The sequence below is a fragment of the Myodes glareolus genome, chromosome 13 (assembly GCF_982192425.1).
Source record: "Myodes glareolus chromosome 13, mMyoGla1.1, whole genome shotgun sequence".
Classification (NCBI taxonomy): Eukaryota; Metazoa; Chordata; class Mammalia; order Rodentia; family Cricetidae; genus Myodes; species Myodes glareolus.
In genome coordinates, this window is record NC_142038.1 from 45,361,867 (window position 1) to 45,388,757 (window position 26,891).

A 26,891-nucleotide genomic window follows, 5' to 3' on the forward strand; every position below is an offset into this window, starting at 1 on the left:
GGACCAGGGCTGAGGTCACTTCTCAGATAAAGGGCTTGTGGGAAAATATTTTCTACCATGTTCTCACAGTAGACTCTGTACTCTGTACCTTAATGAGAGAGAGAGAAAGAGAGAGAGAGAGAGAGAGAGAGAGAGAGAGAGAGAGAGAGAGAGAGCGTTGTCCTCACTCTCCTTTATCTCTCCCTTCTTCACCTTCCATGCCCCCCAAAAGAGGATGTTAGGTGTCTTACTCTTTCTCTCACTGAACCTGAAGCTAGAGTGCTGGTCACCAAGACCCAGTCATCCTCCTGTCTTCCACCCCCACCAAGTTTAGGTCGTAGGTGTGTGAGTATGCATGTGTGTGCACGTATGTGCATGTATTTTTTTTTTTTGTGTGTGTGTGTGTGTGTGGCCATCTTTTTATGTGAATGCTGGTATCTGAACTCAGGTTCTCAAGCTTGCAGAGCAAATACTCACTGAGCCATCTCTTCAGACCCAGCTTTCTTAGTCTTGGTCCTGATTTCTCCCTAGCCTGTGGTGCTCTGGACAGGGCCTCATATGTGTATCTGGAAGTGAATGGGCACAAAGTAAAACGCAGAGGGGAGCATGGTTGGCTTCTTCTGATTATTCACTAAACCAGGTGATGAATGTTTCAAACCGACGAACCCTTTATTCTTCTTGATTATGTTCAGAAGTAAGAGAATACATTTTACTCGCTAGCGTTTCCAACTTTGCTTTCTGAAGAAGCTAAGTTTAATTAGCTTTTTGTTTTTAGAAGGCATCCATGGAAGTGTCTTTCACCTCTTATCCATGTGATGTTGTTTTGAAGGATGAGCCTGCCTTCCTGGTAAAGCTCCCCGCTGAGTCTGCATAGCTGGTTTCTGCCCAAGTGGATGCGTGGTTTTTAGGTGGCTGCATTTTCAGTTTGGGGTTTTATCCTTGAGGCTGTTTAGTGGTGTCAAAACTGGGACTTCATAGCTATTTTTCCCCCCTCGTAAAAGCAAAATTAGACGCTCAAACTTTCTATCTATGTTTGTAAATTAAAGTCAGTCTGTTGATCCAGGGCTGTAGGTGAGGTCACTTTGTTTCTGGGCATCCAGGGGCTTGTTCAGTTGCATTTTTTCCCTTTTTCTTCGCTAATCTAGTGCAGTTTATAGTTGGGGCCCTTACAGACACACACGCTGGCTCTCACATACCAGTCGGAAGCTGCCCTCCTCTTGGATTAGATGGAATGCTTATAAGTGTTATTAATTTCCCTTGGGTGCCAAGCCCCAGGCCTGCCCCTGCAGTGGGTCAGGTTGTACATAGGCAGGCTGCTGTGCACACCCCCATCACTTTTGTGACCTGGCAGCAGTCCCTCTGCCCAAGTTTGTTCATCCGCCAAAGAGGGGATTTTTTTATGCATTCCTAGGAATATGAGTGAAAACGATGAAGGTTTTAAAATTGAAATCCCCAGGTCACATATAAACACATGTTCCCTTTGCTTCTAAGTGTTAGAAACATCACAACCATATGCTTCTCTGACCTGCTTTCTTGTTATCATTACACATCTCCAAGACACGTGAGCATATACAGTGCACACCACTACATTTGGAGCTTTAGTCAACCTTACAAGCATCTTTTGATGAGCTGTGTGCTGGACATCAGGGAGAGTTCTGGAGACACACAGAAATAAGGCATAACTCATAGGATGGAAGCTGTCTTGTGCGGCTTCAGTTTGGGGGCCTGTTGCTGAGGGTAGATAGCATGGCAGACAATGATGAAAAATTTGCTGATGCTGGGAACGGATAAAGCCTGGCTTTGGGCTCAGGCTCAGCACTCTGATTCTAAGGAGGGGACTAGCGAGCAGCTTGTGAGCGTGAGAGTTGTAGATGACAAGCCCTGGGCCTCGCATGCGTGCCCTTGTCTGCTTCCCTGAGCAGCTCAGTAAGATGGAGCTGCTGTTCTCCTTTCATTCATACAGGGAAACCGAGGTCCCAAGAGACAGAACAGTTTTCTCAAGGTTACTAAATTAGAAAGTGGGACAACTGGAATGGGATCCAAAACTTGTCTGACCCCAGAGTGTACTCTTGATCTCTGACTTGTACGGGCCCATCTATAATCTGTGCACCTAAGCCATGTGCGTGTTGGGGGGTAGGTGTATGTGCTTAGAATTGTCAAAACAAGGGGATGTGTGTGCAGAGAAGTTTCGCGAAGGCGAGAAGAGGGAGCCTGGTTATGAGGGAAGAACCTGAAGCAGAGCAGAAGAATGGGGGCTGCTCATTTTTATAGTTTTCGGAGCAGGTATCCTTTGCCCAGGCAATAAAGTGCTTGCCAAAAAGCGTGAGGCCCTGTCTTTCACCCCAGAGCTCAGGAAAGAGCTGAACTTTAATCCTCAGTGCTGAGGAGGCAGAAAATGGTAGATCCTTGGGACTGGCCAGCCAGCCCAGCTCCTCAGTAAGCTCTGGGCCAGTGGGAGACTTCGTCTCAAAAAACAAGGTGGACAACTCTTGAGGAACAACACTGGGAGTTCATTACTTACTCCACATGTACATACATCTGCACACACACACACACACTTGTACAGACATTACACCGCAGATACACATGCACAGACAAAGATACACACAGAGATGCACAGACATATACAGACACAAACATACACATTCAGACAAAGACACACACATGTAGAAACACACACACACAGATGCACAACATAGACAGACAAACACACACACAGACACATAGGCAGGGAGGCAGACAGACAGATACACATATAATCTTTGAGCTTTTTTATTAAATTTGTGTGTGACTTTCTTTTTTGTACTTACTGGAAATGGTTCTTATCAACGTGTTTTAATTAGTTGCCCATATATAGAAATACTATCGTTTTGTGTATTAACTTTGTATTCCGAAACTTCATCGACTTTATTAATTCTAACATCTTTTTGAGGCGTGAATCCTTTAGGGACTTTTATATGGTGAGATCATGTCATCAACAAGCACACACATTTCTTTCCTTCCTTTCCTGTTTGAATGGCCATCATTGCTTCCTCTTTGTCTAATTGCTAGACTTTAGTAATGTGTTAAATGGAAGTGGTGAGGATAGTCCATTTTTTTCTCATACAACTTTATGTATAATAGCTATAATTTTTCCATTACTGGGTATCTTTTTCCAGCCTGTGCTGAAGAGAGAGCCCATGTACACTAAGTTCTCAGCCAGTGAGCACGAGAGACATGGCATGTCCCTCAGTTTGAGAGGCATCACACAGATGTGTAGTTAAATCTGAGCACAGCTTGTCGGCACCCAGAATCAGCGGTCCATGTTGTTTTCATCTGCCAAGTTGGGGTAACTGGTTACACAGCAATAAATAACTAATAGAGTGAGTTTGAAAAAAAAAGTCATGCAGCCAGATATAGCCAGGTCTTTTCTTTTTTTCCTACATAACCCTGGCTGTCTTGGAACTCACTGTGCAGACCAGCTTGACCTTGAATTTACAGAGATCCACCTGTCTCTGCCTCCTGAGTGCTGGGATTTAAAAAAAATATTTGCAGCACCATACCCAGCCTAACCTGGGTTTTTCAAATGTCCTTTTGGATCACATGTATTAGACTACATTTTTTTTTGACAGTATGGAGTTGTTATCCATTGTAAAACTGGATTTTTTTAAAAATTCCAACTAACAACCCCACACTCTAAAGTGACATGTTCAGATTTTTTAGATATAGCATGCCCAAGCCAGACTTTTAAAATCATATTCAAACAGTTTGACTTGCTCACAGTTGTCTCGGTAGCAAATATTTCACATGCTGTTGAATCCCACTTCTGCTTCAGCCTTCTGATCAGTGTGACAGCACTAATAATGGCGCCTTCCATGAGAGTGGTGGAGATAACAAATTATTTTATCACACATCGAAAATGTATTTCACAAACTTAAAGAAGGAGCACGTCTGCGTGACTGTATAATGAGAACTCTGCATTCCTCGGCGTTTGTAGCTGTCCCTAACTGCAGAGACAAACTGGCTAAGAAAAGAACACTGCATGGCAAGATTCTTGTCTCCCATATTATCATCCAAGCCCATGCGGAGAGGCGAAAAGTGAATTCTGGCCTCTAAAGAAACCAATTGGGAGCAGCTCACCCTACAGCTGTGATTCAGGTTTCCCTTTCTGCCCTATGCTGCTTTGGAAGTGGATGTGGGGTGGAGGGGCTGGTGAGAACTTTGCAGAGATGGAAGGATCGTGTTCATTGTGGTATAAGGTGCCCTTTCTCAATGGAGTGGTGCCAACAAGAGGAAGAAGTGGGTATTGGAAGCCACATGTATCCTCCGTATGTAAATTAAAGTCGTAATCCATCCTTGGTTTGTTTATGGCATCACAGTTTCATAGTAAGGAGAGCAGTTAGAAGGAGGTGGGGTGAAGCAGCCAGTGTCTTCTGGACCAGTGGTCTAGTCCTGAACGATCATAATTAAGATGTAAAACCTCCATGGTCAGGCAAGGACGGGAAAATCTCTAGAATTTCAAGCTGCATCTTAGGTTCCATTCATTGCATTAATGAGAGTCTGTTTCTAATGTGCATTATGGTAGTTAATAAGCCACCAATTTCACCAGTGAAAATTCAGTTTGAACATTTCTTATGCTAATTTCCTTTTAAGGATAAAGGTAATTGAAATTCCCAGAGTGAGATTGCTGATTAGGACAGTCGCAACAACCGCTGGAGTGTGAAGCCCACGTGAGGGCACTGGCTGTCCTTAGCATATGACAGCATGTGACACACGCATGCCGTAGCACTACCGTGTGCACGCTGAAGTGCTTTGAAGCAAATCGCAGACACTCATCACCATGTACAAGTATCAATTCCTGAATTAAAGGAGTGGGCTGTGCTTTTCAAAGACATTTTAGTAGGACATGGGATTCTGGCCGCATGCTCAACATAGCGAGTGAAGCTTTGCCGAGAGGCTCATTGGCCACTGGTCTGATAACCCAGACCCCCAGTTTCCATCTATTAAATGTGGGGATCATAGTTTGATTCCACGGGGATTTGAAAGGATTTAAAAAGTCTGTGAGCATTCTTGACGTCTATTAAACTTCAATAGTTACTAGTATTAAAAGATGTTTTCTGACAAGTGTAGTTATAGGTAAATAACTGATACACATGTATATGTAGCGATTCTTTTTTCGTCCTGCCAGCCAGCTCCCAAATAATGACACAGAGACTTATTATTAATTATGAAAGCTCAGCCTTAGCTTAGGCTTGACCCATCAGCTCTTATCCTTAATTTAACCTATATTTTTTTTTATTAATCTTTGTTTTACCATGTGGCATTACCTCTCTTTCATCTTACTCTTCCTGTTTCCACTCTGTCTTCTGGCATCTTCCTCATGCACCTGGATTCCTCCTCCTACTTCCTCTCTCTTCCCAGAAATCCCACCTGCCTAGCTATTGGCCATTTGGCTTTTTATTACATCGATCGCAGCAATACACCTTCACACAGTGTACAAATATCTCACAACATATATATGCACGAGTGTGGAGGACAGAGGAAAACCTTTGGTGTTACACCTCAGGCATTATTCACCTTGTCTGCTGACACATCATCTGTCACTGGGTCCTGGGACTCGCTGGGCAGGCTAGGCTGTCAAGCCAGTGAATGGCAGGACTATCCACCTGTCTGCACCTTCCCAGCACTGGGATTACCAGTGTACACCACAATGCCTGGTTTTGTATTTCTATTCTGAGATTGGACTCTGGTCCTCATGCTAGCAAGACAAGTACTTTACCAGCTGAGTTAACCAGCCCTGCAAATATCCTTTGAAGTAAATACTGGAGTAAGATTTTGGTTGTTTTGGTTATTTTGTTTTGCTTTGTTGTGACAAGAATCTCTCTATTGTTATCCTTGATTGGTCCCGAACTTGCTATGGAGTGTTGCTGGCCTGAAATTCATAATCTTGCCCGAGCTTCCAAGTGCAGGTTACAGGTGTGAGTCACCATCACCCACCTAGATGAGACTTTTTTGCCTTTGGAAATCTTTTGACAGTTAACGGAGCTTGGCTCTGGGTGTTGTTGCTTCCCCATTTTGCTTAATTATTGGCTTGGGTCCCAGAACCCTGAATAGGTCAACGAGGAAATGAGGAAATGACTTACAAATGGGTATGGGAAAGCTGTGATCAGGTGGTCTGGGCTCTGATGGAGAAGCCACAGCATCCTGGGAACGCAGTCTATCACATACAGTTGAACAGGAAGGCAGGGCTATTACAAACAGATAAACAAGGAGGTAGGTTTATTATATACAGTTGAATGAGGAGGTGGATGTAGTTCATCTCTGTAAGGGAGAAGTCTCCAGGTCATAAACATCCAGGAGGAGAATGCTATGGTGGACATATTTTGCACTCATACCTAAAGAAGGCTTTGCCATCTCTCTGAGCCTCACCCCATGGAAGGCTTTGTCATTCGCCTTGGTCTGAAGCATTGGAGTCTTTGTTATGACTGTGCCCCGCCCCATGTCAAACACTGCCTGTTCACTCAGAATCCCTACTTCCTTCCTTCCTTCCTTCCTTCCTTCCTTCCTTTCTTTCTTTCTTTCTTCCTTTCTTTCTTTTTGTGTGTGTGTGCGCGCTATTTCAGATCAAACTTAGGGCCTTGTTCACGCTCAGTAAACACTCTTCCAGTTGAGCTATGTTCTCAGTCTCAAATAAGATTTTAGCTATACAATGATAAAGAAAAACTTGTGCTGTTTCTTTCAAAACATTTTCATCATCTTCTTAAATTATAAATATTTTGTTAAAGCACACTGAAATAGAGCTATAATTCTAATAAGGTATTCCCCTTTAACATGTTGTTGTAGCTCCTTCTGTGTGTCTCTCTGTGTTTGTGTGTGTATAGACAAATCGTTTTTATATTTAAAAGAATTGAAATCATTCAGCCCAATGTTTTCATTTATGGATATATTGTCAACAATTTCTTGTCATTACATATTTCTATATTTTTTGTTCTTTGATTTTTAAGATATGTTTTCACAAATAGCCCACGCTACCTCAAACTCTACAAAGCTCATGCTGGAGTTGAGCTTTAGGTTCCTGCTATTGGATTACAGGTGTGTAGTAGACAGTACATATTCCTTGAAAGCTTGACAGCTTGCATAATATCCTTTTTATATAAAAGCTTTTATTATTAGTTTCTGTTTTTTCCACTATTGGAAATAGTGTTGAGTCAAATCCCAGAGTATAAAAACTTCTGTACATTTCTGATTGCTTCTTGGGTTAAGACCTTCTGTGTGTATTATCAAGTTCCTTTCCAAAATAATTCTGCCAGCTTATAGCTTCTTCTACCAGTTCAGTATTGTGCTTGTCTAAATTGAATGACTTGGTGTCTTAGAACTGTCGGGCTGATTATTTTTAGCTCATAGAATTGTGAAGCAGAAGCAAAGTCAGCTCCAACCCTCTGATTATCTACTCTGGAAATGATAACAGTTACTGATTCTGCCATTTTCACATTGTTTGGCCTCAGTTCCCCCCTGGGCTTTTATGTTGTGTGATGTTGATGTGGGTGTTGTGTGAATGCTGAGTTCCTTAACTGAGAACAGTGTGTCCCATGAATACACTTGCATAGGTCGTCACAACTCTAAAAAAGTGGATATTTTAAAGTCAGTAACCCCAAGAGAGAAGAACAGAGCAAGAAACAGTGTCGTTCAGCAGCAGCAAAGTTATGGGTATGACACAAAGATGTCTGTGTGTAGCATGCAGACTGAGGACTGCAAGCTTCTATTTTCTGCTTTCTCATGGGCATTCTTTTAAGATTCTTTATGTGACTCGAACCACTTGAAAGGCCAGATGAAATATGCTCTCATATGCTTCAGTTCTGGAAGCCTCTTCCCAGCTCTTATTTATGTCTGGTGATAATGCTTTTGAATCCCACTCGAGTGCTCAACTAGACCTATTCAGGTCCCAGTTAGGTCATTTGATGCCATGAGAATACCAAGGATGCTACTTCTTAACTACTTATTTCTAGATAGGTCTGTCTTCTTGTATGCTTCTCACTTCCCTCTGCTCACTCCGTTGTTGCTAGAATCTTAGTCTCCTATAACACAGTCTTCCTGCGGAAGACACCTCAGACTCAGAGATCTATGAGTCATAATGGTTTTATTTGTTTGTTTGTGTGTTTTGCCTTGACTGTGAGACCTAGGAATCCCAAATCCCTGGGTGGCTCATTTGAATTCATCTGTTTGTAATAGGCTTTGCTCAGTGCTGTAGCTTTTGAGAATCTCTTAAGCCAGCCAGCTGAAATTTTGGAAGTGTTTTCTCCAAACAAGGCGAAATCTGGGAATTCAAGCCCTGTCTGAAAGGTTAGCAGTGGTTTCCCGAGGTTTAGTTGTGTGTGTGGGTCATTGTTTGTGTGGTGGTAGGAGAGACCATGTCTACATGGTGTGGCAATGAGTTTCTGATCTGGCCATGAGGTAGGAAAACCAGAACCTATTTTGACCAAACTCTGATAACCATGTTGTTCGTTCTGGTTTCTTTGATATAAAATCTCTCTCTCTCTCTCTCTCTCTCTCTCTCTCTCTCTCTCTCTTTCTGGTAAAATCAGATTGAATTAAGTCATTTTTGAATTCTAAAATTATATGCATTTTTCATTCTCTCCTAGTTTCCCTTATCTCTAAACAACATTTTTTCTGTCTGTTAGTCTTTATGCATGCGTAATAATTAAATATTTTTAGTTACATAGAGATTAAAGAACATCAGAGGTAATTCATTTAAAAGGTAGATGCTTAGGTGTAGTGGAGACAATAGAATATTAAAAATAAGATACATGCTAATAAAACACTGGTTAACGGGGGAGGCCATGAGCATGCAGTAGGGTTTTTTTATAATTTTGTATCACAGTCCTGTTCATATGAGATGAACCGCATATTGTAAAACTCATAACACTTTGAAATCTTGGTCCCAGTAATCGAGCAAGATGACTTATTTTTGATCTATACCTCCCATAAATACAACTTAGAAGCTCTAACGGAGACCAGATAAAGATAGGAGCTGTAATCAGCAATTGCATACTGATCCAAACGCTTCATAATTTCTCAAATATTTATCCTCCCAGTAGCCTGGAGAAGAGGCTGCCGTTATTCCTGTCTTCCCCTCTTACAGCTGTGGACATGGTGGCACACAATACTGGAACTTGAATCAAGACTGTGCGATTTTGGAGCCTACTCTCTTTGCTGCCCAGTGTGAAGCCAGAAGTCTAGGTGAGGGGATAAGGCAAGAGAACGGTCCAACTCCAACAGCATCTGGTGTAACTAGGACCTTGAAGTAGACATTTGTTGGGTGTACCTGTGATCTTGAAGCAGACATTTGTTAAACAGTAGAGGAAGTGTCCTTACCTTCTCAGCTGTGACACTTTTTTTTTTTCTCTAGTACTCATTTGTTCTATTCAACCAGGCACTAGGATGTTTAGGAACTGAGTTCTTACCCTAGTCCTGGATCAAATCTCCCACCAAAGGGTTAGTTTTCCCAGCTTGTTCTCTCTGTTTGTTGCACAAGATTCAAGTATAGAAAGGCAGAGGAATCAGGAGTTTGTGGCCACCATAAATCTTTACCTACTCCATATAAACCTGAGGCAGGCATAGAACTTAAAGCTGAAATGGGCTGTATCAAGAGGCAACAACAAAAACTAATTAAAAAAAAAAGAAATAAAAAAAGGAAAAAAGAGGAAAGAAAGACAGAAAACAGGGACGGTGCATGCACACTGTGCAGACTGAAAGCTTTTGCGGTCAGATTTCCTGTGGATCAAAAGGACCACTTTTCAGTTCCAGCTTTTCCTCAGCTAGACTCTTTGCACGAAATTAAGGCTCCCCAGTTTGACCCCAAAGACCAGAAAATCCCATCAGTCATCTTAGCTTGGGAGTTAAATTCAGAAGTGTAGGAATGACTCCTTGGATTGGAAAGGTGACTTCATTTCTTATGGGTAGGTCTGGTAGTCCACCTGCAATGGTGTGCTTGCACCCTGGGCCATGCTAATTCAAAGTCTCCTGGGTTCCCTGAAGTGGGGAGTTGTTCCTTGGGTACTCTGTCTCTTTGAGGGGGTGATTTCTTATCTCTGCTCTGTGGTAGAAGTTAATCTTCTGCTGCTGGACCCCTTTTGTTGGGCCCACCCTTTGGGGGATCTGGGTAGTGGTGATGTGAAAGAGGCTTCGGTGTCTGCCTGTTTCAGGGAAAAGGAGTATGTGTTTAGGAACCCTGAGTTTGTTGGAGTGATGTCTTATTGCCACCTTCAAATGCATTTTCCCCACTTCCTTTTTCCCTTCTCCGTTTGCCATTCTGCTTGCTGTCTGGGATCTGTCATTTGACACATTAGTCCCCAGCCATCTCTCTTTCTGGGAGCTGTGAGACACTGCTCTTATGTCTTCCCCTCCCTTCCGCCTTGAATCCCCTCTCCCTTCCGCTTACTCTTCATTTTCTCCCCTCTTCTTCCTGAATTTTGTCATCATTGCTTTGTTTTGAGACAGTGTCCACACATCCTAGGGGCCTGGAATTTAGGATGACCTTGAGCTCCTGTTGGTCCTCCTGCCTCAGTCTCCCCAGTGCTAGGATTACAAGCATGAATCATCACACCTGGTTCTCAACTGTTGTCTTTTCCTATTTTTCTCTTGCAGTTTATTAACTTTTTCCACAATTTATTCCCAGGTTAAATAGAATTTAAAGGCTATAATAAATTTTTCTTGATCAGTGAGTTTTAGTGGGGTGTAGCTTTTGTTTTTGTTTTTAAATATATTTACATTTGATCAAAACTTGACGGCTGCCAGATAGTGGTGGTGCACAGCTTTAAAACCAGTACTTGGGGGGCAGACACAGGTGGATCTCTGAGTTCAAGGTCAGCCTTGTCTACAAAGTGCCAGGACAGCTAGAACTACACAGAGAAACCTTGTCTCAAAAAACAAATACAAAAACAAACAAACAAACAAACAAAATAACAGAAGCACTTGACCGTTTTTTTCTTTATTAATCTCTAATCTTCTAGACATATCTGAAATGGTTAAAATTTAAAATTATGGTTGTTTCCTTCAAAAGACTTTTAAAATCTTTTACATAATTTTTGTGAGGCTTGTTTCAAAATGTTTCTGAATAACTGGTATGTGAATTGAATAACTAGTACATGTTTTAAATTGGGTTGTAGCGTTGTTTGTGACAACTCCCTGCCCAGGAGAGCTGAGTGACCTTGGATAAGCCGTTAAAATCCGTGTCTCATTGTCCTCATCTGTAGAATGAAGGCAGTATTGGTTCCCACGTCACAGAGTCCTTGTAAGAAGCAAATGAGTTATAGAAAACAACACGGGTCAGGACTTGGCACAAAGCAGACGACTGGTTGTTGTGTTGTCATTTAAAAAGCAAAGTGCAAGGAAGTTAAAAGCAAAAACTTATTTTCCCCATTATAGTGCTGCAGACAGTGTTTAGTGGTTATAATGAGCCTGCTTTTGGAGTCAGCCTGACCTAGGTTTTAATCTGAGCCCTTCCTCATCTTGTAGCCCAACCTTTCTCTGGGTGGCATTTGAATAATGCTGTCTGCCTCGTAGCATGAGAATCACAGGCAAGTGTAATGAAGCATGTAAAATACCTTGGCAAGCAGGAAACACACCATGAGTGATCTTTGTTATCTTTGCATTAAAGCATCCTTTGGAATCGGGCTTGGTGGTGTATGCTTGTCATTCTAGTACTCAGGGTGCTGAAGCAGGAGAACCCTGCCTGCACTATATAGCAAGACTTTGGGTAAAACAACAACAACAACAACAAAAACCCCAAAACAAATAAAACAAGCCAACAAGCATAATTGGTACATTTTCATCTAGTCTTTATTTGCATATTTCAAACACTGATGTCCACATTATTAGTGCAATTATACATCTTTTTTCAAATAACATTTCATCACAAATGCCTTTATACTAGTTACATAAGCCTCAAAACCATCGTTTTGAAGTTTCATTAAGTAGTTATAGCTTACTTTGCTATTTAGTACTGAACATTGAGATTATTTCTAACTCACAATGCCTTTCAATGTTGTAACGTCACAAAGGGACACAAGGTGAAACATCTGGAGGCTAGACCCTTTTATGTTTGTAATGCTGTCTTAGAAAAGATTAACCGAAGAACTCCTACAAATATAACTGTTTCCCTGGTTTTTGTAAAGTTTCCTGTTTCTTACTAAGTGATTTCTGGTCCTCAGGACCCAGAAATTTCTCAGGGTTCAGCGGCTATTTATTGACTTAATGAATACATTATTATATTATTTTCCAGAAATGGTAATAATTTTATGATTCTATTCTCTTTTGATTTAATATTAAAGCAGAGTAATTTCTTTCCAAATACAGACACAATGGGATGGTAATAAGAACACTAGGCATGGGTAATATATTTTATATATCACTATTATTATTATCTACTGAATTTTAGTTAGTGTAGAAAGCAGTGGTTTTCAATGTGGCATCTTCATACCTGTATATGTATGTATTTTGTTCCTATTTGGACAACCACAATTTTCTCTCCTCATTCCCACATCTATCCATCTTACTAGGTTCCTCTCAACCTGTAAATAATTCCTCCTGTCTTTATGTCATACATATTTCATGATCCTCTGTTGATTCCCCGTTTAGACTTTTTCCTCCCTTCTGATAGTCTTCCTTTTACTTTATGGTCAGTATAACATATACCTATACAAATTCATATAATTTAAATCTACATTCTGTATATGAGATAAAGCCTACAATATTCATTTTTCTGAGCCTGATTTTGCTTACCAAATGATCTCCATTTTCATCCATTTTCCTGAAAATGCTTAATTTTGTTTCTTTATGGCTGAGTTGTGGAGCATACACACAACATAGCCTTGTGTACATACCACATTTCTTTTTTTCTGGTCGTCTGTGGGATGGGCCTTTAGACTGAATAGTAAACAGCAGACATGGATGTGCAAGCATCTCTGGTGTGATGATGTGGGAGCCAGAGGGCTTTGCATGCTTTTTCTTATTCAGATGGCTCAACCCTCGTCTGTGGTGGGTACCATAAATGAGTCTGTAAAAAATGAGAAGGCACAGGCAAGTGAATTTCCTTGCCCAAGACCACAAAGAGGGCAAGACTTAGTGCTATATTCAAATCAGGTGGTTAGATCCCTGTCTTAACTGAAGAGCAGGCTGCATACATGCTTGATTTCAAGTTGGAAAAATTATTATTACTGTGTCTCTGCTATGAAAATGTATGGTCTTGGTCTTAACAACGCTGGAGATTAATCCCAGGGCTGCCTGCCGGGAAAATGCTCTGACACCGAACTACAACTCCTAGGCTAAGCGGCTTCAAGATAGAGAACCACCCTGTTTCTCTATCTCACTCTCTTAGCAGCCCAGTCTTTATGTCTGCCATGTAACAGACATTTCCCAGAGAACCTGGATTGGCCAGTTAAATTCCAAGTGAGGTAAATAAATCGAAGAGTTGTCCCCCACCTTGAGGATTTCACATGAATTTCTCCGCAAGAGCTGGGAATGCTTTCAATGCTTGGTTTTAAAGGAAATTCTTTTAAAAACCTTTGTGCCAAAGGAAAGAATTTGAAATACTTTTTTTTTAATCAAAGGAAAGACATCCATAATATTTTCTACATTGAAGACAGGTTTAGAGCTTCATCCATGTGGGAGTTATTAATCCGTGGAGGTTTGTCTGAGACTAAGCAGAGGATATGACCCTAGGAGTCAACCAGTTAAAACACTGCCTGCGTAATTGGTTGACTTGGAGAAGTGACTTTTGAAAATTGCTACGATTCTCCACCTTTTCTTTACCACTTACTAATTTCTAACAGGAGCTGGGATTTTAAAATACCAGTTTGCATAAGCGCTGCCAGACTTCATCTTTGGAAAGCTTGAGGTGTGGGGATATACAGGTTAGTTCCAACTCTCAGGAGGCTGAGGAGGGAGGATTTCAAGTTTAAAGACAGACTGGGCTGCATAGCAATACCCTGTGTCAAAAACCAAGCAGAACAAAACAGAATAAAACAAGACAAAAACAAATAAACAGACAAAACAAACAAACAACTAGTCAAAGAAATGAAGTCAGTACTCGTTCACCTTTAAATCTGTAGGGCAAGATTTTGTTTTTATCATTTAGTGGCTTTCCTAAGTGTTGCCGTTATTCAAAGATTGCTTCTTGAACTCTTCACGGCTTCCTCGCGTGGCCCTCCACAGAGTGTATGTATGATGAAGGCCACCATATGTTGGCCTTTAATTATATTGCCATTAATTATGCACTGTGGCTCCCAAAAGGGACTTACTACTTTGCTCATCTGTATTTCTTGTCACCAAGAAATGATGGGCATGGTTAGCACCAAAAGACCTTTAGGGATGTGGCAAATGATAAATGCCCCTAACAGCCAATAGCCTCAGGTGTTTGTGCCCTTGGTCCTCAGAGGGCGGCACTGCTTGGAGGAGTTTATGAAACCTTTAGGAAGTGGAACTTGGAGGGAGGAAGTATATCTGAGGCTGGGCTTTGTGACTTGAAAACCCCACTTCCCGTTCTCTTTGCTCTTTGCATGGAGTTGAAGCTATGATCCCCACCGTCACAGCTTCTCCCTCTGGATCTGTAAGCAAGAATCTCTTCCTTCAGCTGTTGTTGGTCATGGTGTTTTGTTATAGCAACACAAAGTCACCAAAGCAAGTGGGAGATAAATACTGGTTGGACAGCCAGCCAAGATGTTCTGTATTCTATTTCTGCTCCAACTTATTGGAACAGAAATACTTTCTGTGGGAATGCTTGGCTTCTATCGGGCCCAGCAGTGAAACTCCTCTGATAGAAAAGCAGTTGGAGGTGTGGTGAGATGTTCTGCTCTGAGGATATGGCAAACACTGCTTGTGCTTTGTTCTCATTCTGTGTCTCCTAAATCTAGGAAATTAAGACCGCATGCACACAGATGGAAATACATGGCATGGCAATAGTGTGAAAGCAGCAAACACATCTTTCCTCCCTCTTCAATCCCATTTTCCCTTCCATACGACCCAGGCTGGTCTTGAACTTGCTGTAAAATGGAGCCTGGCTTTGAACTACTAATCCCTTAGCCTCTACTTCCCAGATGCTGGGATCGTAGCAGTGGGCCACCACACTAGGCGGTGAACACACGTTTTAGAGGCCTTAGGATACTAAGAGAGTCTCTAGATTCTGCTTCTTTCTAGCCAGGCACACCACTGATGAAATTTCGAGTTTCACTCCTTCTGTGTTACCAGTCCTGACTGGGCATGAGGATTGATGAGTCCAGTAGTATTGTGTGCTCAGCATGGCACAGCAGAGGGCTTTGCCTGCCTGCTGAGGACCAGTTCTTCCTGGACCCAGATTCTATTTGTGTTCCTGGTGTTGACCAGTGCTGTGACCAGATGTTGCTCACCATCTGGTATGTTAGCAGTCATGAAAGCACCAGTAGTGTCTCTGAGGTGATGCAGTGAGCAAGGGAAAGGCACTGTGAATGTACAGATGATGGAGGTGGGACTCTGGTGGCTTTTCTTGTGGGCCACTGGACACTGACTGGAGAGGGCCTTGTGATGAAAGACACCCTCATCCCCTATCCTCACCCCCCACACTCACCTTCCATTTCCTCACCCCCATCTCAGGTCACAGCGACACGGGAAGGTTCAACACTGTTAATGCAAGCGTGCTGTGTGCAGTTGGCTTTAGATGCCTCATTTAATTCTTTTTCTCAATAATTTAGTTAAACTTGTTTTATATGCATTGGTGTGAAGGTGTCATATCCCCTGGAACCAGAGTTACAGACAGTTGTGAGCTGCCGTGTGGGTGCTGGGAATTGAACCCATGTCCTCTGGAAGAGCAGTCAGTGCTCTTAAATGCTGAACTATCTCTCCAGCCTTGTCTCATTTCATTCTCAAGGTAGCATCGCTAAGCAAAAATGCTTCTTCAGTTCTATCCATCCAGGCAAGCAAGGAAATTCATTGAGGTTAAGTGATCATTATAAAAACAGCTGGAGAAATCCAGGTTGAAGTTCTAAGCTGGCCACTCGACAACCGTGTGGCCTTAAGAGCTCTCTATTCTAGGTCTGTCACTCGGTAACCATGTGGCCTTAAGTTCTCACTCTTCTGAGACTCCTTCCATGAAAATGATGAGAATAAAAGTTGGTCACCCCATAAGACTGTTGAGAACATTAAAGAGGCAAATGAGCTGTAGGCTTGTAGGCAGCCCCAACACATTGGCAGTAACATCGACTCTGCTGAGACTCCCAAGATGAGCTTTATACTAATGTATGGGTTTAGGAACTGACACATAGTTCAAAAGAAACACCTGATTTGAGGACGTGTGAATATTACTGACTTACATAGAAGCATGACTGTGGGCTAGGGTGGAAATAAAACAAAAGGATAATTATCTAGGAATCTGTTGGATTTATTTATTTCCTGGGTAACAGTTAGATTTTGTACATTCTGTTGCTGACAATTCATTGATAAAATGTGCATACACTTTGACTTGCTATCTTATTTCAGACCAAGGAAGGAAAAGGAGAAGCTATGCTTTTGCTTAAGTTTGATGAACAGGGGCAAAAAAAGTCTGCTAGAAGGAGCAAGAAGGAAATTGATAGAAATCTTGTTATTTTTTAGTGTGTTGCAACAAGAGTAGGTAATGGGGCCCCCTGGTGCCAGGCATTGAAGTCGCTCTGCTGGAGGAGAAGAGACAATGCCTTGTCATTAGGACCGATGCAGGTGGCGTGAGGAGTAAAGAACGTGTCCCATGGATGGAGACTCTAAGTGAATATGGGTGTTCAGTTGCAGGATGGTCTCAGGAGGGGTGTGGCTCTGTGTGAGAGGCTGGCCTTGATTAATGGCAAGAGAAAACTGTGTTTCCCATGAAGTTCAAGCCAGGAGAAATAAAACTATGTACAGGTCACATATCTAGACAGTCAAAATTGAGACAGGTCGAGTCGTGTTGGACAGTGGAGGAAGAACTTAATAACAGAAACATACCAGGGACTTAAAGCTTGTCAGGTTGGGTTTTATGGGGGAAGGGGGCTATGAAAATAATGGTGCCATCTTTCCTCCTGTAGATTTGGCTGTAGATTTCTTTAAATCAAATGGTTGCTTTCAACCCTTTGTTGAAGATTTTTTTTTCTAGTTTAGAAAATATAAGGTCTTTCCCAAGTGTTAGATTTTTCTTATTTGGGGACATAGTATTTCCTGTTGCAAATTGTGAGAAATATTCTCCTTCAGGAGAGAGAAAAGATGCATAATTGAAGCAGAGGTATCCAAATCATTGAAGCAGTTAGTGTTATGCAGTTCCATCTAAAGATTTGGGGGTGATTAATGAAAATAAAAATGAATCTTACTGGAGACTGTGTCAGCTACTATCGGGAAAAGTATATCAAAGCTGTATATTGTATCTGAGTGTTCCTACTTGAAAAGTATTGTATTTGAGATAATTCATAGATGTGATTAGATATTGACTCATATTAAAATTCATGACATTTTGTTTGGGAACAGGACTAAAATATCTGATTTGTTTATCAAAAAACTTTGAGCCAAAGTTAATAGGGAAGGGAGAAAGTCTCTTGGTCCAGATCCAGCATTGTAATAGGAGTTTCACACCCTCATTAGAACTTCCAGCCTAGCCAAATTCCAGTCTCTTCTGTTTGATTGCCTTGAGTCAAATGGAGGCTCTTTTTCTTAGTTGCTGTGTGGTTTTGGATGAGCTATGTAATGTCTCTGAGCTTTGGTGTCATCCCCAAGCACAAATAACAATCCTTTAGTGCAATTGGAAGCTAGAAGAGCTTTTCTCTGGAAAGGTTCTCTCAGTATTTGGCACACTGCATGGGCTAATAAATTTTTATTATTGTTATTTGGTGATATTCCAGTTTTGTAGATGAAGGTAGCTCTAAATTGAAAAAAAAATGGCCATCAGATTAAAAGATGCTTTACACTGATAAAATATCTCTTTCTGGAGAGCTATGCTCAGTGTTTCTTTCATAGTTGGGTGAGAACATTGGATGCAGATAGTTTTCTTCATTCATTCCTCCCTTGTCCCATTTCTCTTTCTCTCCCTCCTTTCCCTCACAAATGATGCCTACTCTTTTGGGTTCTAGTGTGGGTGGGATTCACCAGTGACCACTCATTGGATTTTTCTTTGATCTCATGAAATATGCCTTTTCAGGGGGGTGACAGATAAGACTGGGAATTTTAGGAGCTTGAGAATCGCTTTAAAGAGAGTGGGGTATAGAGACTTGATCTAGACTGGCTGGTCTGTATGAACAGAGATGGCCACAGTCATAGGCCTTCTCGGAGGAGGGGCTAACTCAGTTGAGCTGTGGAGGCTGCAGAGAGTGAGGAGGGCCGCCACTTGAAGACCACGGATGAGAAAGAAGGCAAGGGTTTGTTTCTGAGTGGGAAGCAGGCATGTGAGCTATGTACATGTTCAGAGGGGAATTCAGAGGGCTGTGTCTGGAGGACTGGAAGGACACTGGCCAGACAGGCCTGATGAGTATGGTTAGGGCCACAGGTCATGTTGGGAGTTGAGGCAGCCAAGCACTATTACTTTATCTTATTCATGTCTTTAGAATTCTGCGTTGTTAACAAGATGGTTCTGAACAAGTTCTATAAAAGCCGTCTTAATGGAAAATAGGAGTTGAAGGGTAATGAAGTTTTTGAACTAAATTTGATACAAATCTTTTTTGTTAAGTGACCAGTTATTTTATCTATCTGTCTGTCTGTCTGTCTGTCTATCTATCTATCTATCTATCTATCTATCTATCTATCTATCTATCTATCTATCACATATTTTTAAGATTTATTTATTTATTATGCATACAGTGTTTTGCCTGCATGTACACCTGCAGACCAGAAGAGACCCCAGATCTCATTATAGATGGTTGTGATCCACCATGTGGTTGCTGGCAATTGAACTCAGGACCTCGTGCTCTTAACCGCTGAGCCATCCCTCCAGCCCATGGCCAGTGATTTTATGATGCAAACTTCCACATCGAAAAGTATCTCTCTTTGACCTGGTTGTGCTCCTGACTTTTTCCTGCCATTCCTTCTTCTTTCTTCCTCTCATGCCTTCATCCTTTCTTTGTTCTGTCCCTTCATCTCTGTGGCAGCTCTTGTGATGCTGAACCTTCCACTCGCACTTCACAGATGCTGACCATGAGTAAGATTCATTCAGATCAGTTCTTCCTAAACTCATCATTTCTAGCATTCAGAAGTCACATGTTAATAAGTTTTACAACTCATCAGCATTGAGCACCTACTGTGTGTTGAATTCTGCTCAAGGTATTGAGATTCAAACATAAGCAAAATTTGCACACTGACTGAGCACCTTGCCATCGTTTCTAAAGTGGTAGGAATACAAATTGATTATTGACTGGTTAGCTAGTGAATTCATTCATTTTCATTCATTCAGTGCACAGTTATTGTGCATCTTCTGTGAACCAAGGCTGTACTCTTCCACAGGATGCATCCTTTTTGGTTTGCCTGTTTCTTATTATTCTGTGTGTGTTGCACTGGAAGTTGGGGAGTGTGGGGTTTTCACATGACATGCTGTGTATGTGGAGGTCAGGACAACTTTGTGAAGTAGTCTCTTCACCTTTTTACCTTTGTTCTAGGGGATCAAACTCAGGTGGTTAGACTTCTGCTAAGCCACTTCATCATCACATCCCCTCTCAACGGGATCTCACTTATCTCAGGCTGATCTTAAACTTGCTACATTGCCAAAGATGACCTTGAATTTCCGATCCCCCCCACTTCCACTGACTCCTGAATGCTGGGATTACATGCATATGGTACCACACTTGGTTTAAGCTGTACTGAGGATGGAGCTTTGTTCATGCTGGGAACTGGGGAAGCTGTATCTCCAGCCTCACAGGATTACAGGCAGATTTAGGGAAGCACAGCTCTTTAATTGCAGGGTGTTTACCATAAACTAGCATTTTGACATTGGGAATTATGGTAATCAGATTAAACAGGGTTTTATCCAAATTTTAGAACAAGCCCGTGTCACTATCTCTATTCAAAAAGGAGGCAGTTGTGGTATAAAGAATTTTAAATTTTGCACGAAGTTTCACAGCAAGCTTGGATGTGACCCAGATGTCTCCAATAGAGCCATTAGTGTCATTAGTCTCCAATAGTGTCATTTGTGGCTACATAGGAGGTTTTATGTGCTCGTGTCTCTTCCAGGCAGAAGTGGCGTTAAGGAGGAGAAAGTGTGAGGATGTGAGTGGGGAACCAGGAGCTTCAAAGATGGGATGTATAATCATCCTGCTTCCTTCTCTTTTCTGTCCAGTTTCTCATGGTGATTGCTGAACAGTGAGAGTGCTGTTTGTAGCTCCCCACCCCAGCGCCTTTTCCGAACCTTCTCAGGCTTCCTCTTCACTTTCTGTGGTGTCTGTGGCTCATAAGCAACCTTGTAGTTTACTCAATCTCTCCTTCTCTGGTTGTTCTTCTGACTTGTCTCTTCTCTTGTACCTGACTTCTCTTTCCCTTTGTCTTTCATGTGGTTTTTCTTCTGTAAGTTAACAACACTTTTTGGAGATTTGCTTGCCTTTTGATTGCTTTTAATTTTTCATGAGACTATGACCTCTGATCATGTCCTGTTGAATCTCTCTGCTGCTGGCAGCAACCTCATACACACAGTGGCAGCTGGTACTGTGGACAGTGTCTTAATTAGGTTTTCTATTGTTGTGATAAAATACCATTGACCCAAAGCAACTTGGGGAGGAAAGGGTTTATTTTGTTTTCGCTTCAACATCACAGTTCATCATGGAAGGCAGTCAGGGCAGGAACTCAAGGCAGGAAGCCAGAGGCAGGAGCTGAAAAAGGCCATGGAGGAATGTTGCTTACTGGCTTGCTCCTTGCGGCTTATTTGGTTTTACTTTTGTCTTTGCTGTTGTTGTTGTTGTTGTTTTTTTTTTTTTTTTTAATGTATGTCTCAATACTACCTGCCCAGGAAAGTACCACCACAATGGGCTGGACCCTGCTTCATTAATCAATCACCAGTCAAGAAGATGTCCCACAGGCTTTCCTACAGGCAATCTTATGGAAGCATTTTCTCAAGTGAGGTTCCCTCCTCTCAGATGATTCTGGCTTGCATCAGGTTGACAAAATTTTAGCTAGCACAGGCAGTATTTGCTCTAAAGCCATGAACCACAAGCAGGGAGTTCTTTCCAGTGGGGTCTCTGACATCATTTTTTCTTATTACTGTGATAATTAAGTGAGCAGCTCTCTTATTAAGAGCTCGGCATGGGTATGCCTCTGGGGAACTGTTCTGATGTCTGTAACTTTTGGAAGGTCTGCTATGACTCCCTTAAGGAGTTTCTTAAGGGAGCATCAACTTGATTATAAAATAAACACACTGTCTAGATCTAGTCATCTTTGATGCTACCTCTCCTGAAGACACACTTTGGTCTTACAATAATAATCAGTGATTTCTCAGAAACAGAGAAGGGTCTTCGTGAGGGATTTCAAGCTTCCTGAATGCTTCTGAGACTAAAGAATGGGAGTACCTTTAGGCCTTGCTGTCCTGGCATCAGCGACATGAGGCCCTGTGGTGGCTTACTTGCCTGTGCCTTGACAAATGGGGAAAGATGGCCTAGTAATAGAGGAAAAAACATTCCGAGGGCAGTGAGATAATAAAATCAAGCTGGTTTATGGTTTGTCAGTCCAGGAAAGCTCTGAAAGCATGTCTGAAAGGTGGGTGCACTTAACGTTTACTCTGCATGCAGGCCTCATTGTGTGGTAAGGGGTATAAATTTAGCCTCTTTAAGTCTCATCTGGAGGGGGAGTAAGATTGGAATGTTAGAATGAACTTTATTTGAAAGCACTATCGAGTGGGCTTTGACTTGGCCCCTCCTTCCCAAGAAAGGTGCCGAATAATGGCTGGCCTACTGTTCGGATTTTTCGTTTCCTTAATTTACTTTATGAGCCTTTTCCCCTGCCCTCACTCTCCCCTCTCGATATCTTAACCATTCTTCTTCAGAGTAAAGTGTATGAGAGGGGGAGCGAGGGAAAGAGAAATCAGCTGTCACATTGTGAACGTAATTGATTCAATAAATAACATCTTGGAAATCCCAGGGCATAGCTTGGAATCTTTATTTCCGTCAATTAGCAGCCTGGTAAGTGGTGGAGGTCTTAATTTAGACGGATGAGGCAGTTTACAGATTAGTTCTCTCTTCCCAAGGAAGAGTGTGCCCTCTGTGTTTTAAAGACACGCCGTCTGGATGTGCGCAGCTACTCCGAAAGAAGAACTTCTGTTGTGGCGGTTCCCGTACCTCCTGGAAACAGGAGGACATTTCATTATTTAGGGGGGGTTGTTGGAACATGAGAAGATTGAAACAAGAAAGGAAATTCCTTGTAAATTCTATTAGGGCAGGGACTTTTTCTTCGCTGTTTACTATTGAACATCCAGTGCACGTAGTGGGCACACAGTAAATATTACGCAGGCATATTGTTGGGCAAGTGACAGCGGAAGGGAACCTGGTCTGGGTCTTAGAATTGGGTTGGCTTTTATCCCACTGCTTGCTGCTCCTCTGGTCCCCACTTCTTCCCCAGTGATTTAGGAAGCTAGGTCTTCTTAAGATTTACTTTTCATTATATGTTTTTGTGAGTGTGTATGCATGCGAGCACAGGTGTCTGAGAAGGTCAGGAAAGGGTGTAGGATCTCCTGGAGCCGGGAGTTGCAGGAGGTTGGGAGTTGTCTGATGCGGGTGCTGGGAATTTGAACCCAGGTCCCCGGCAAAGAGCAAGTCATCTCTCTGGCTCCACCAGGAGACTGATTTTTAAAAATACAGTTTGAGGGAACAACTCCAGGTATGATAATAGGAAGCCTACTTCATCATGCCCAGATGGGCAGAGCCGGAGGGCATCCTACAAAGGTTCTAAGTTGCATTTCAGAATCTCACAAGGTGTGTTATCAACGCACAGTTCCAGGTCCTGTCCCTGGAGTTTCTGATGAAGTCACTTTTGGGGCTGAGGAGCCTGTAGTCTCTTTTGTGGATGGTCCTAGTTGGTTTGGTGTGTTGGGAAGAGATGGCCTTAAAGTCCCTTGACCTTGGTAGTTTAAGACACTGCTTGGTAAAAGTGACTATCCTAAGGAACCCAGCTTTGGAAGGGCTGTGAGCTGAAAATAGGGTCCAAGTCTCCTGGCTCAGATGATTGCTATTGTCTTGTGGTTTGCTGTCCTGGTTCATCTGACAAACCATTCCCCTCAGATCCTTGAATACTGCAGCATTATCTGGGGTGATGGCCCTGGCAGAACTGGAAGGCCCTTCATAATCTTATCTCAGTTGTTCTGCTTTGGTGTGAAAGATGTGTGTGTGTGTGTGTGTGTACTTGTGTGTTTCCATGTATGTTTATGTGTACATGTGTGGGTGTGTGTATGTATGTGTGTGGCATATGTTCATATGGGTATGCTTATATGGGCATACAAGGTTCACATGTTTATATATGCATGTGGAGGCCAGAGGTTGCTGTTAGGGATCATCTTTGATCGTTTTCCACCATATCTTTTTGAGATGGGTCTCTTGTTTAACCTAGGATCCATGGATTTGTCTAGAAAGGCTGGACAATGAATTCAATATAGCAATCTATCTGTCTCTGCTCCCTTGTCTCCCAGTGCTGGAAATATAGATATGTTGTTAAGGTTTGTTGTTTGTTTGTTTGTTTTTGTTTTGTTTTTGTCTTTCAAAAGAATTGTATTGGGTGTTTGAACTTAGGGCCTCATCTTCATACACCAAGCCCTTTATCCGTGAAACCACTTCCCCAGGCCCTATTTTATTACGTTCACAAGTGATGCCTTTGATTCCTTCCAATCCCTGTCTCCTAGCTCACACAAGCACCCATGGTGAGTCCCAACCCTTCTTTCGTGGGCCCACTCAATGTTGCCCAGCCCTCCTTGATCTTAAGAATCAGGTGAAACGTAAAGATGAAGAGCTCTGGGCCCCTCCCCAGAGTCCCATTGGACCCTCTTTTCTGGGAGAGGCTTGGGGAACTGTTTTCAAGCTCTTTCCAGTGCTACTATTCTCAAGATTTCTAGTCTGTGTGTACAGCAGGCCCTTTCCTTCTGGATCCGGCTTAGCCGTCTTTAAAACCCTACCTCATGAGTATGCCTCAGTTCCATCCTTCTGTCTGCAAGCTATTCTCTGACCTGCAGAACTGGTTTTCAAAGTAGGAGAGGAGTATCTACCATCTTCTTTCCTCCAAGAACAGGTGGCAGGCAGGGTGGTGTGGGAAATCATGGACTGAGCACCGAGCAGTGCAGAAGACTGGTGTGTGAGGCTGAAACTAGGGTGGAGTGCCTGTGTGCTTTCCCTGACATCAGAACATTAGAGCTTTCAGCACATGGTTAAACCTCATTGAACATCTGTATTCTAACTAGGAAAGCAGTTTTGTGTGTATTAAACAAGGTGTCCGAGGTGGAGATTTGCACATGGAGTGTATTGGAAAGGGCTCTTGGGAGCATCTCTATAGGAAGAGGGAAGCCTGGGAGGCTGGCTGAGATACAGCTATGCCATGGAGAGCCATGATGGTGCATTGCCTCTTAAATTTGTTGGCAATTGAGGGAAGAGAGTCATTCTATCTTCATATCCACCAATCATAGGATATGGACTGTCACTGGAGAAAGGGCATGACCTCAGGTGATGTTCTGCATTGGCTGAGATGTCTGTGTGCCTTCAGCGGTCCATAATAGGTGCTTGTGGATAGGGAAAGAGTGCCTTCCTCTTGGAGAGCATTTCGGTGGGATATGGCAGCACCTGCTGTCCGCACCAGCGCGCATGAACCTTGGCAGTGAAACCAGCACAATTGTCAGTGTTCAGCAAACATTTATGGTTGCCATTATCCCAACTCTGGCAAGCTGTACCACTTGTGAGACATTGCTTACCTTGGCTTGGGCTGCTTTCTGATGTTGTAAGCAGATTCCAAACTCTGCTCTGCCCACCTCCTAAACAGCTTCGAGAACACATGGAGAAAGCAGAAGAGGAATTGCTGAGTGAAATATTACAAAAATGTCAGGGATGACTGAGCCCACTTTTCTTCAATGAATATATGGCCGGGACCTGGATTCCCTGAAGGGAAAAGGTTGTGATAAATGTAATGGTGCTTGTCTATGAAAGATGGCGTTTTGATTTTTCTCTCTTCTCTCCATAGGGAATTAGGATAATGGAGATGCTGCTAAAGGAACAGTGTGGTGCTCCCTTAGTGGAATAAAAATCATCAGTGAGTATCAAAAGCAAAATCAGAATTATTTACTCAAGCCATGCTTTCACGCTTATAAACCTGGCGTTATGAATCAGCCTCCCTGGTCTATCCATGCTGTACGTTTCCCAGTGATACCCATAGAACACTATTTCACAGGCATTTTGTTATCTGCTCAGCAGCTTTATTTGCTTGGCTTTCTGATTTTCAAAGCAGTTTTGTACTGTGCGCCGAGTTACAACTGCTTTCAAATCGCTAAAGCTGTTCGGTATAATCGACCATGATTGAGGCCCTTGAGGTGGCAGAGATTTGTAAAGGCCGCTCTCAGGATTAGCTGAAGCTTGCTTATTGTTCTCAGAACAATAAGAAGGGAGGCTTAAAGCCGTAATTGGGGCAGGAAGGATCACAAGAACAGACTGTGTTGATTGGCCACTAAAACAAATCCATTTTACTAGTCTAGAAACGAATCCCCAAGACCAGAATGCGAAATTCTCCCAAATATGCAGCTTTCTGAATGCGGACCTAAAGTGTGGTGTGACAAACTTTATGCCTGACCTATTTGGTTGGTGGCAGTCCAAACAAGGTAAACTGAAAGTATTGTATGTATCTTCAGTCTATATGAAAAGGAAATGAAATTAGTGTTTACACTTGGATACTAATCCCAGGGAATCTTATTATGTATGTACAAATATTGCACAAATACGAAAATTTTTCTAATCCAAAATACTTCTGGTTCCAGGCAGTTTGGATAAGAGATACGTAATAAACATATACTCCCCACCACCTGAAATGCTATTTTGAAGGAATCCAAATCTTAGGAATAGTTCTTGGGCTCTGGCTTGAGTGTCTTGAGTGGTTAGGAGTGTTTGTCATGGCACAGACTAGCAATTCAGAATTTTCTTAGGCCAATTTAAAGGGACACTACAAACAATTTCCTATAAACAACCTGGTGTTTCAATTGTGGTATACAATGAACTTGAGAACAATTAACCAAAGAAGAATTGTTAGGCCCCTTCACATGCTAGTACCTTGAGTTTAAACCCTGCCAGCCATGCCTCTGAACAGACACTGGTTGGAGAGCTGAGTTTCTGTTTATTTGCAAGTTGAACGCCCATCATTCTGATGAATGCTTAGCTGTATACACTTGACATAGCATAGATCTCAATGTTACTGTTGGGCTAAAACAGATAATTTTAGTTAATACAAGCATGGCACATAGTAGGTGCTCATAGAGTGTTAGAATTGAGTCTAAATATGATTTGCTAATATATCCACCCTGTTCTTTAAACAAATTGTAAAGAACTTGGCTACATCCCCGTTTTTCTAGGCTGGCATATTTGTGAGGCTCACTATGTTAGTTACTCTGCCCACTACGGTAATAAAGTACCTCACAGTAGCGACTTTAAGGAAGAAAGACTTATCTGGGCTTATGTTTTAAAAAGGGATGGATCACATTATGGTGGTAGTATTGTCAGGGTGACTGGTCACATTGCCTTCACAGTAGGAAGCTGACAGACAAAAATATTGGTGCTCATTCTGTCTTCTCCTTTTTCCATTTATGTTAAATTCAGAATCCTAACCCATGACATGGTGCCACCAACACTCTGGGCATGTCTTTCCTTCTTGGATAAATTTTTCTGGAAATATGTTCACAGACTCACCTAGAATTGTCTCTCCTAACCACCTCCAAATCCAGTCAGTTGAAAATGAAGACAAGTCTATCCTTTCTCAATCTGACA

The 26,891-nt window shown here is 42.2% G+C and overlaps 1 protein-coding gene across 4 annotated transcripts in view; it reads left to right on the forward strand.

Moving 5' to 3' along the window:
• The window catches only part of Prelid2 (PRELI domain containing 2), an 86,854-nt gene that overhangs the window by 40,337 nt on the left and 19,626 nt on the right, over positions 1-26,891 (forward strand). For 3 of the 4 annotated variants that reach the window (XM_048419411.3, XM_048419412.3, XM_048419409.3), the window contains one exon: positions 25,105-25,173. In XM_048419411.3, coding sequence (XP_048275368.1) covers positions 25,105-25,164 — 60 coding nt within the window. In that variant the 3' untranslated portion in view covers positions 25,165-25,173. Of the gene's footprint in view, positions 1-25,104; positions 25,174-25,607; positions 25,736-26,891 lie in introns of all 4 variants that reach the window. The other variant, XR_007228727.3, reaches the window with a different exon arrangement.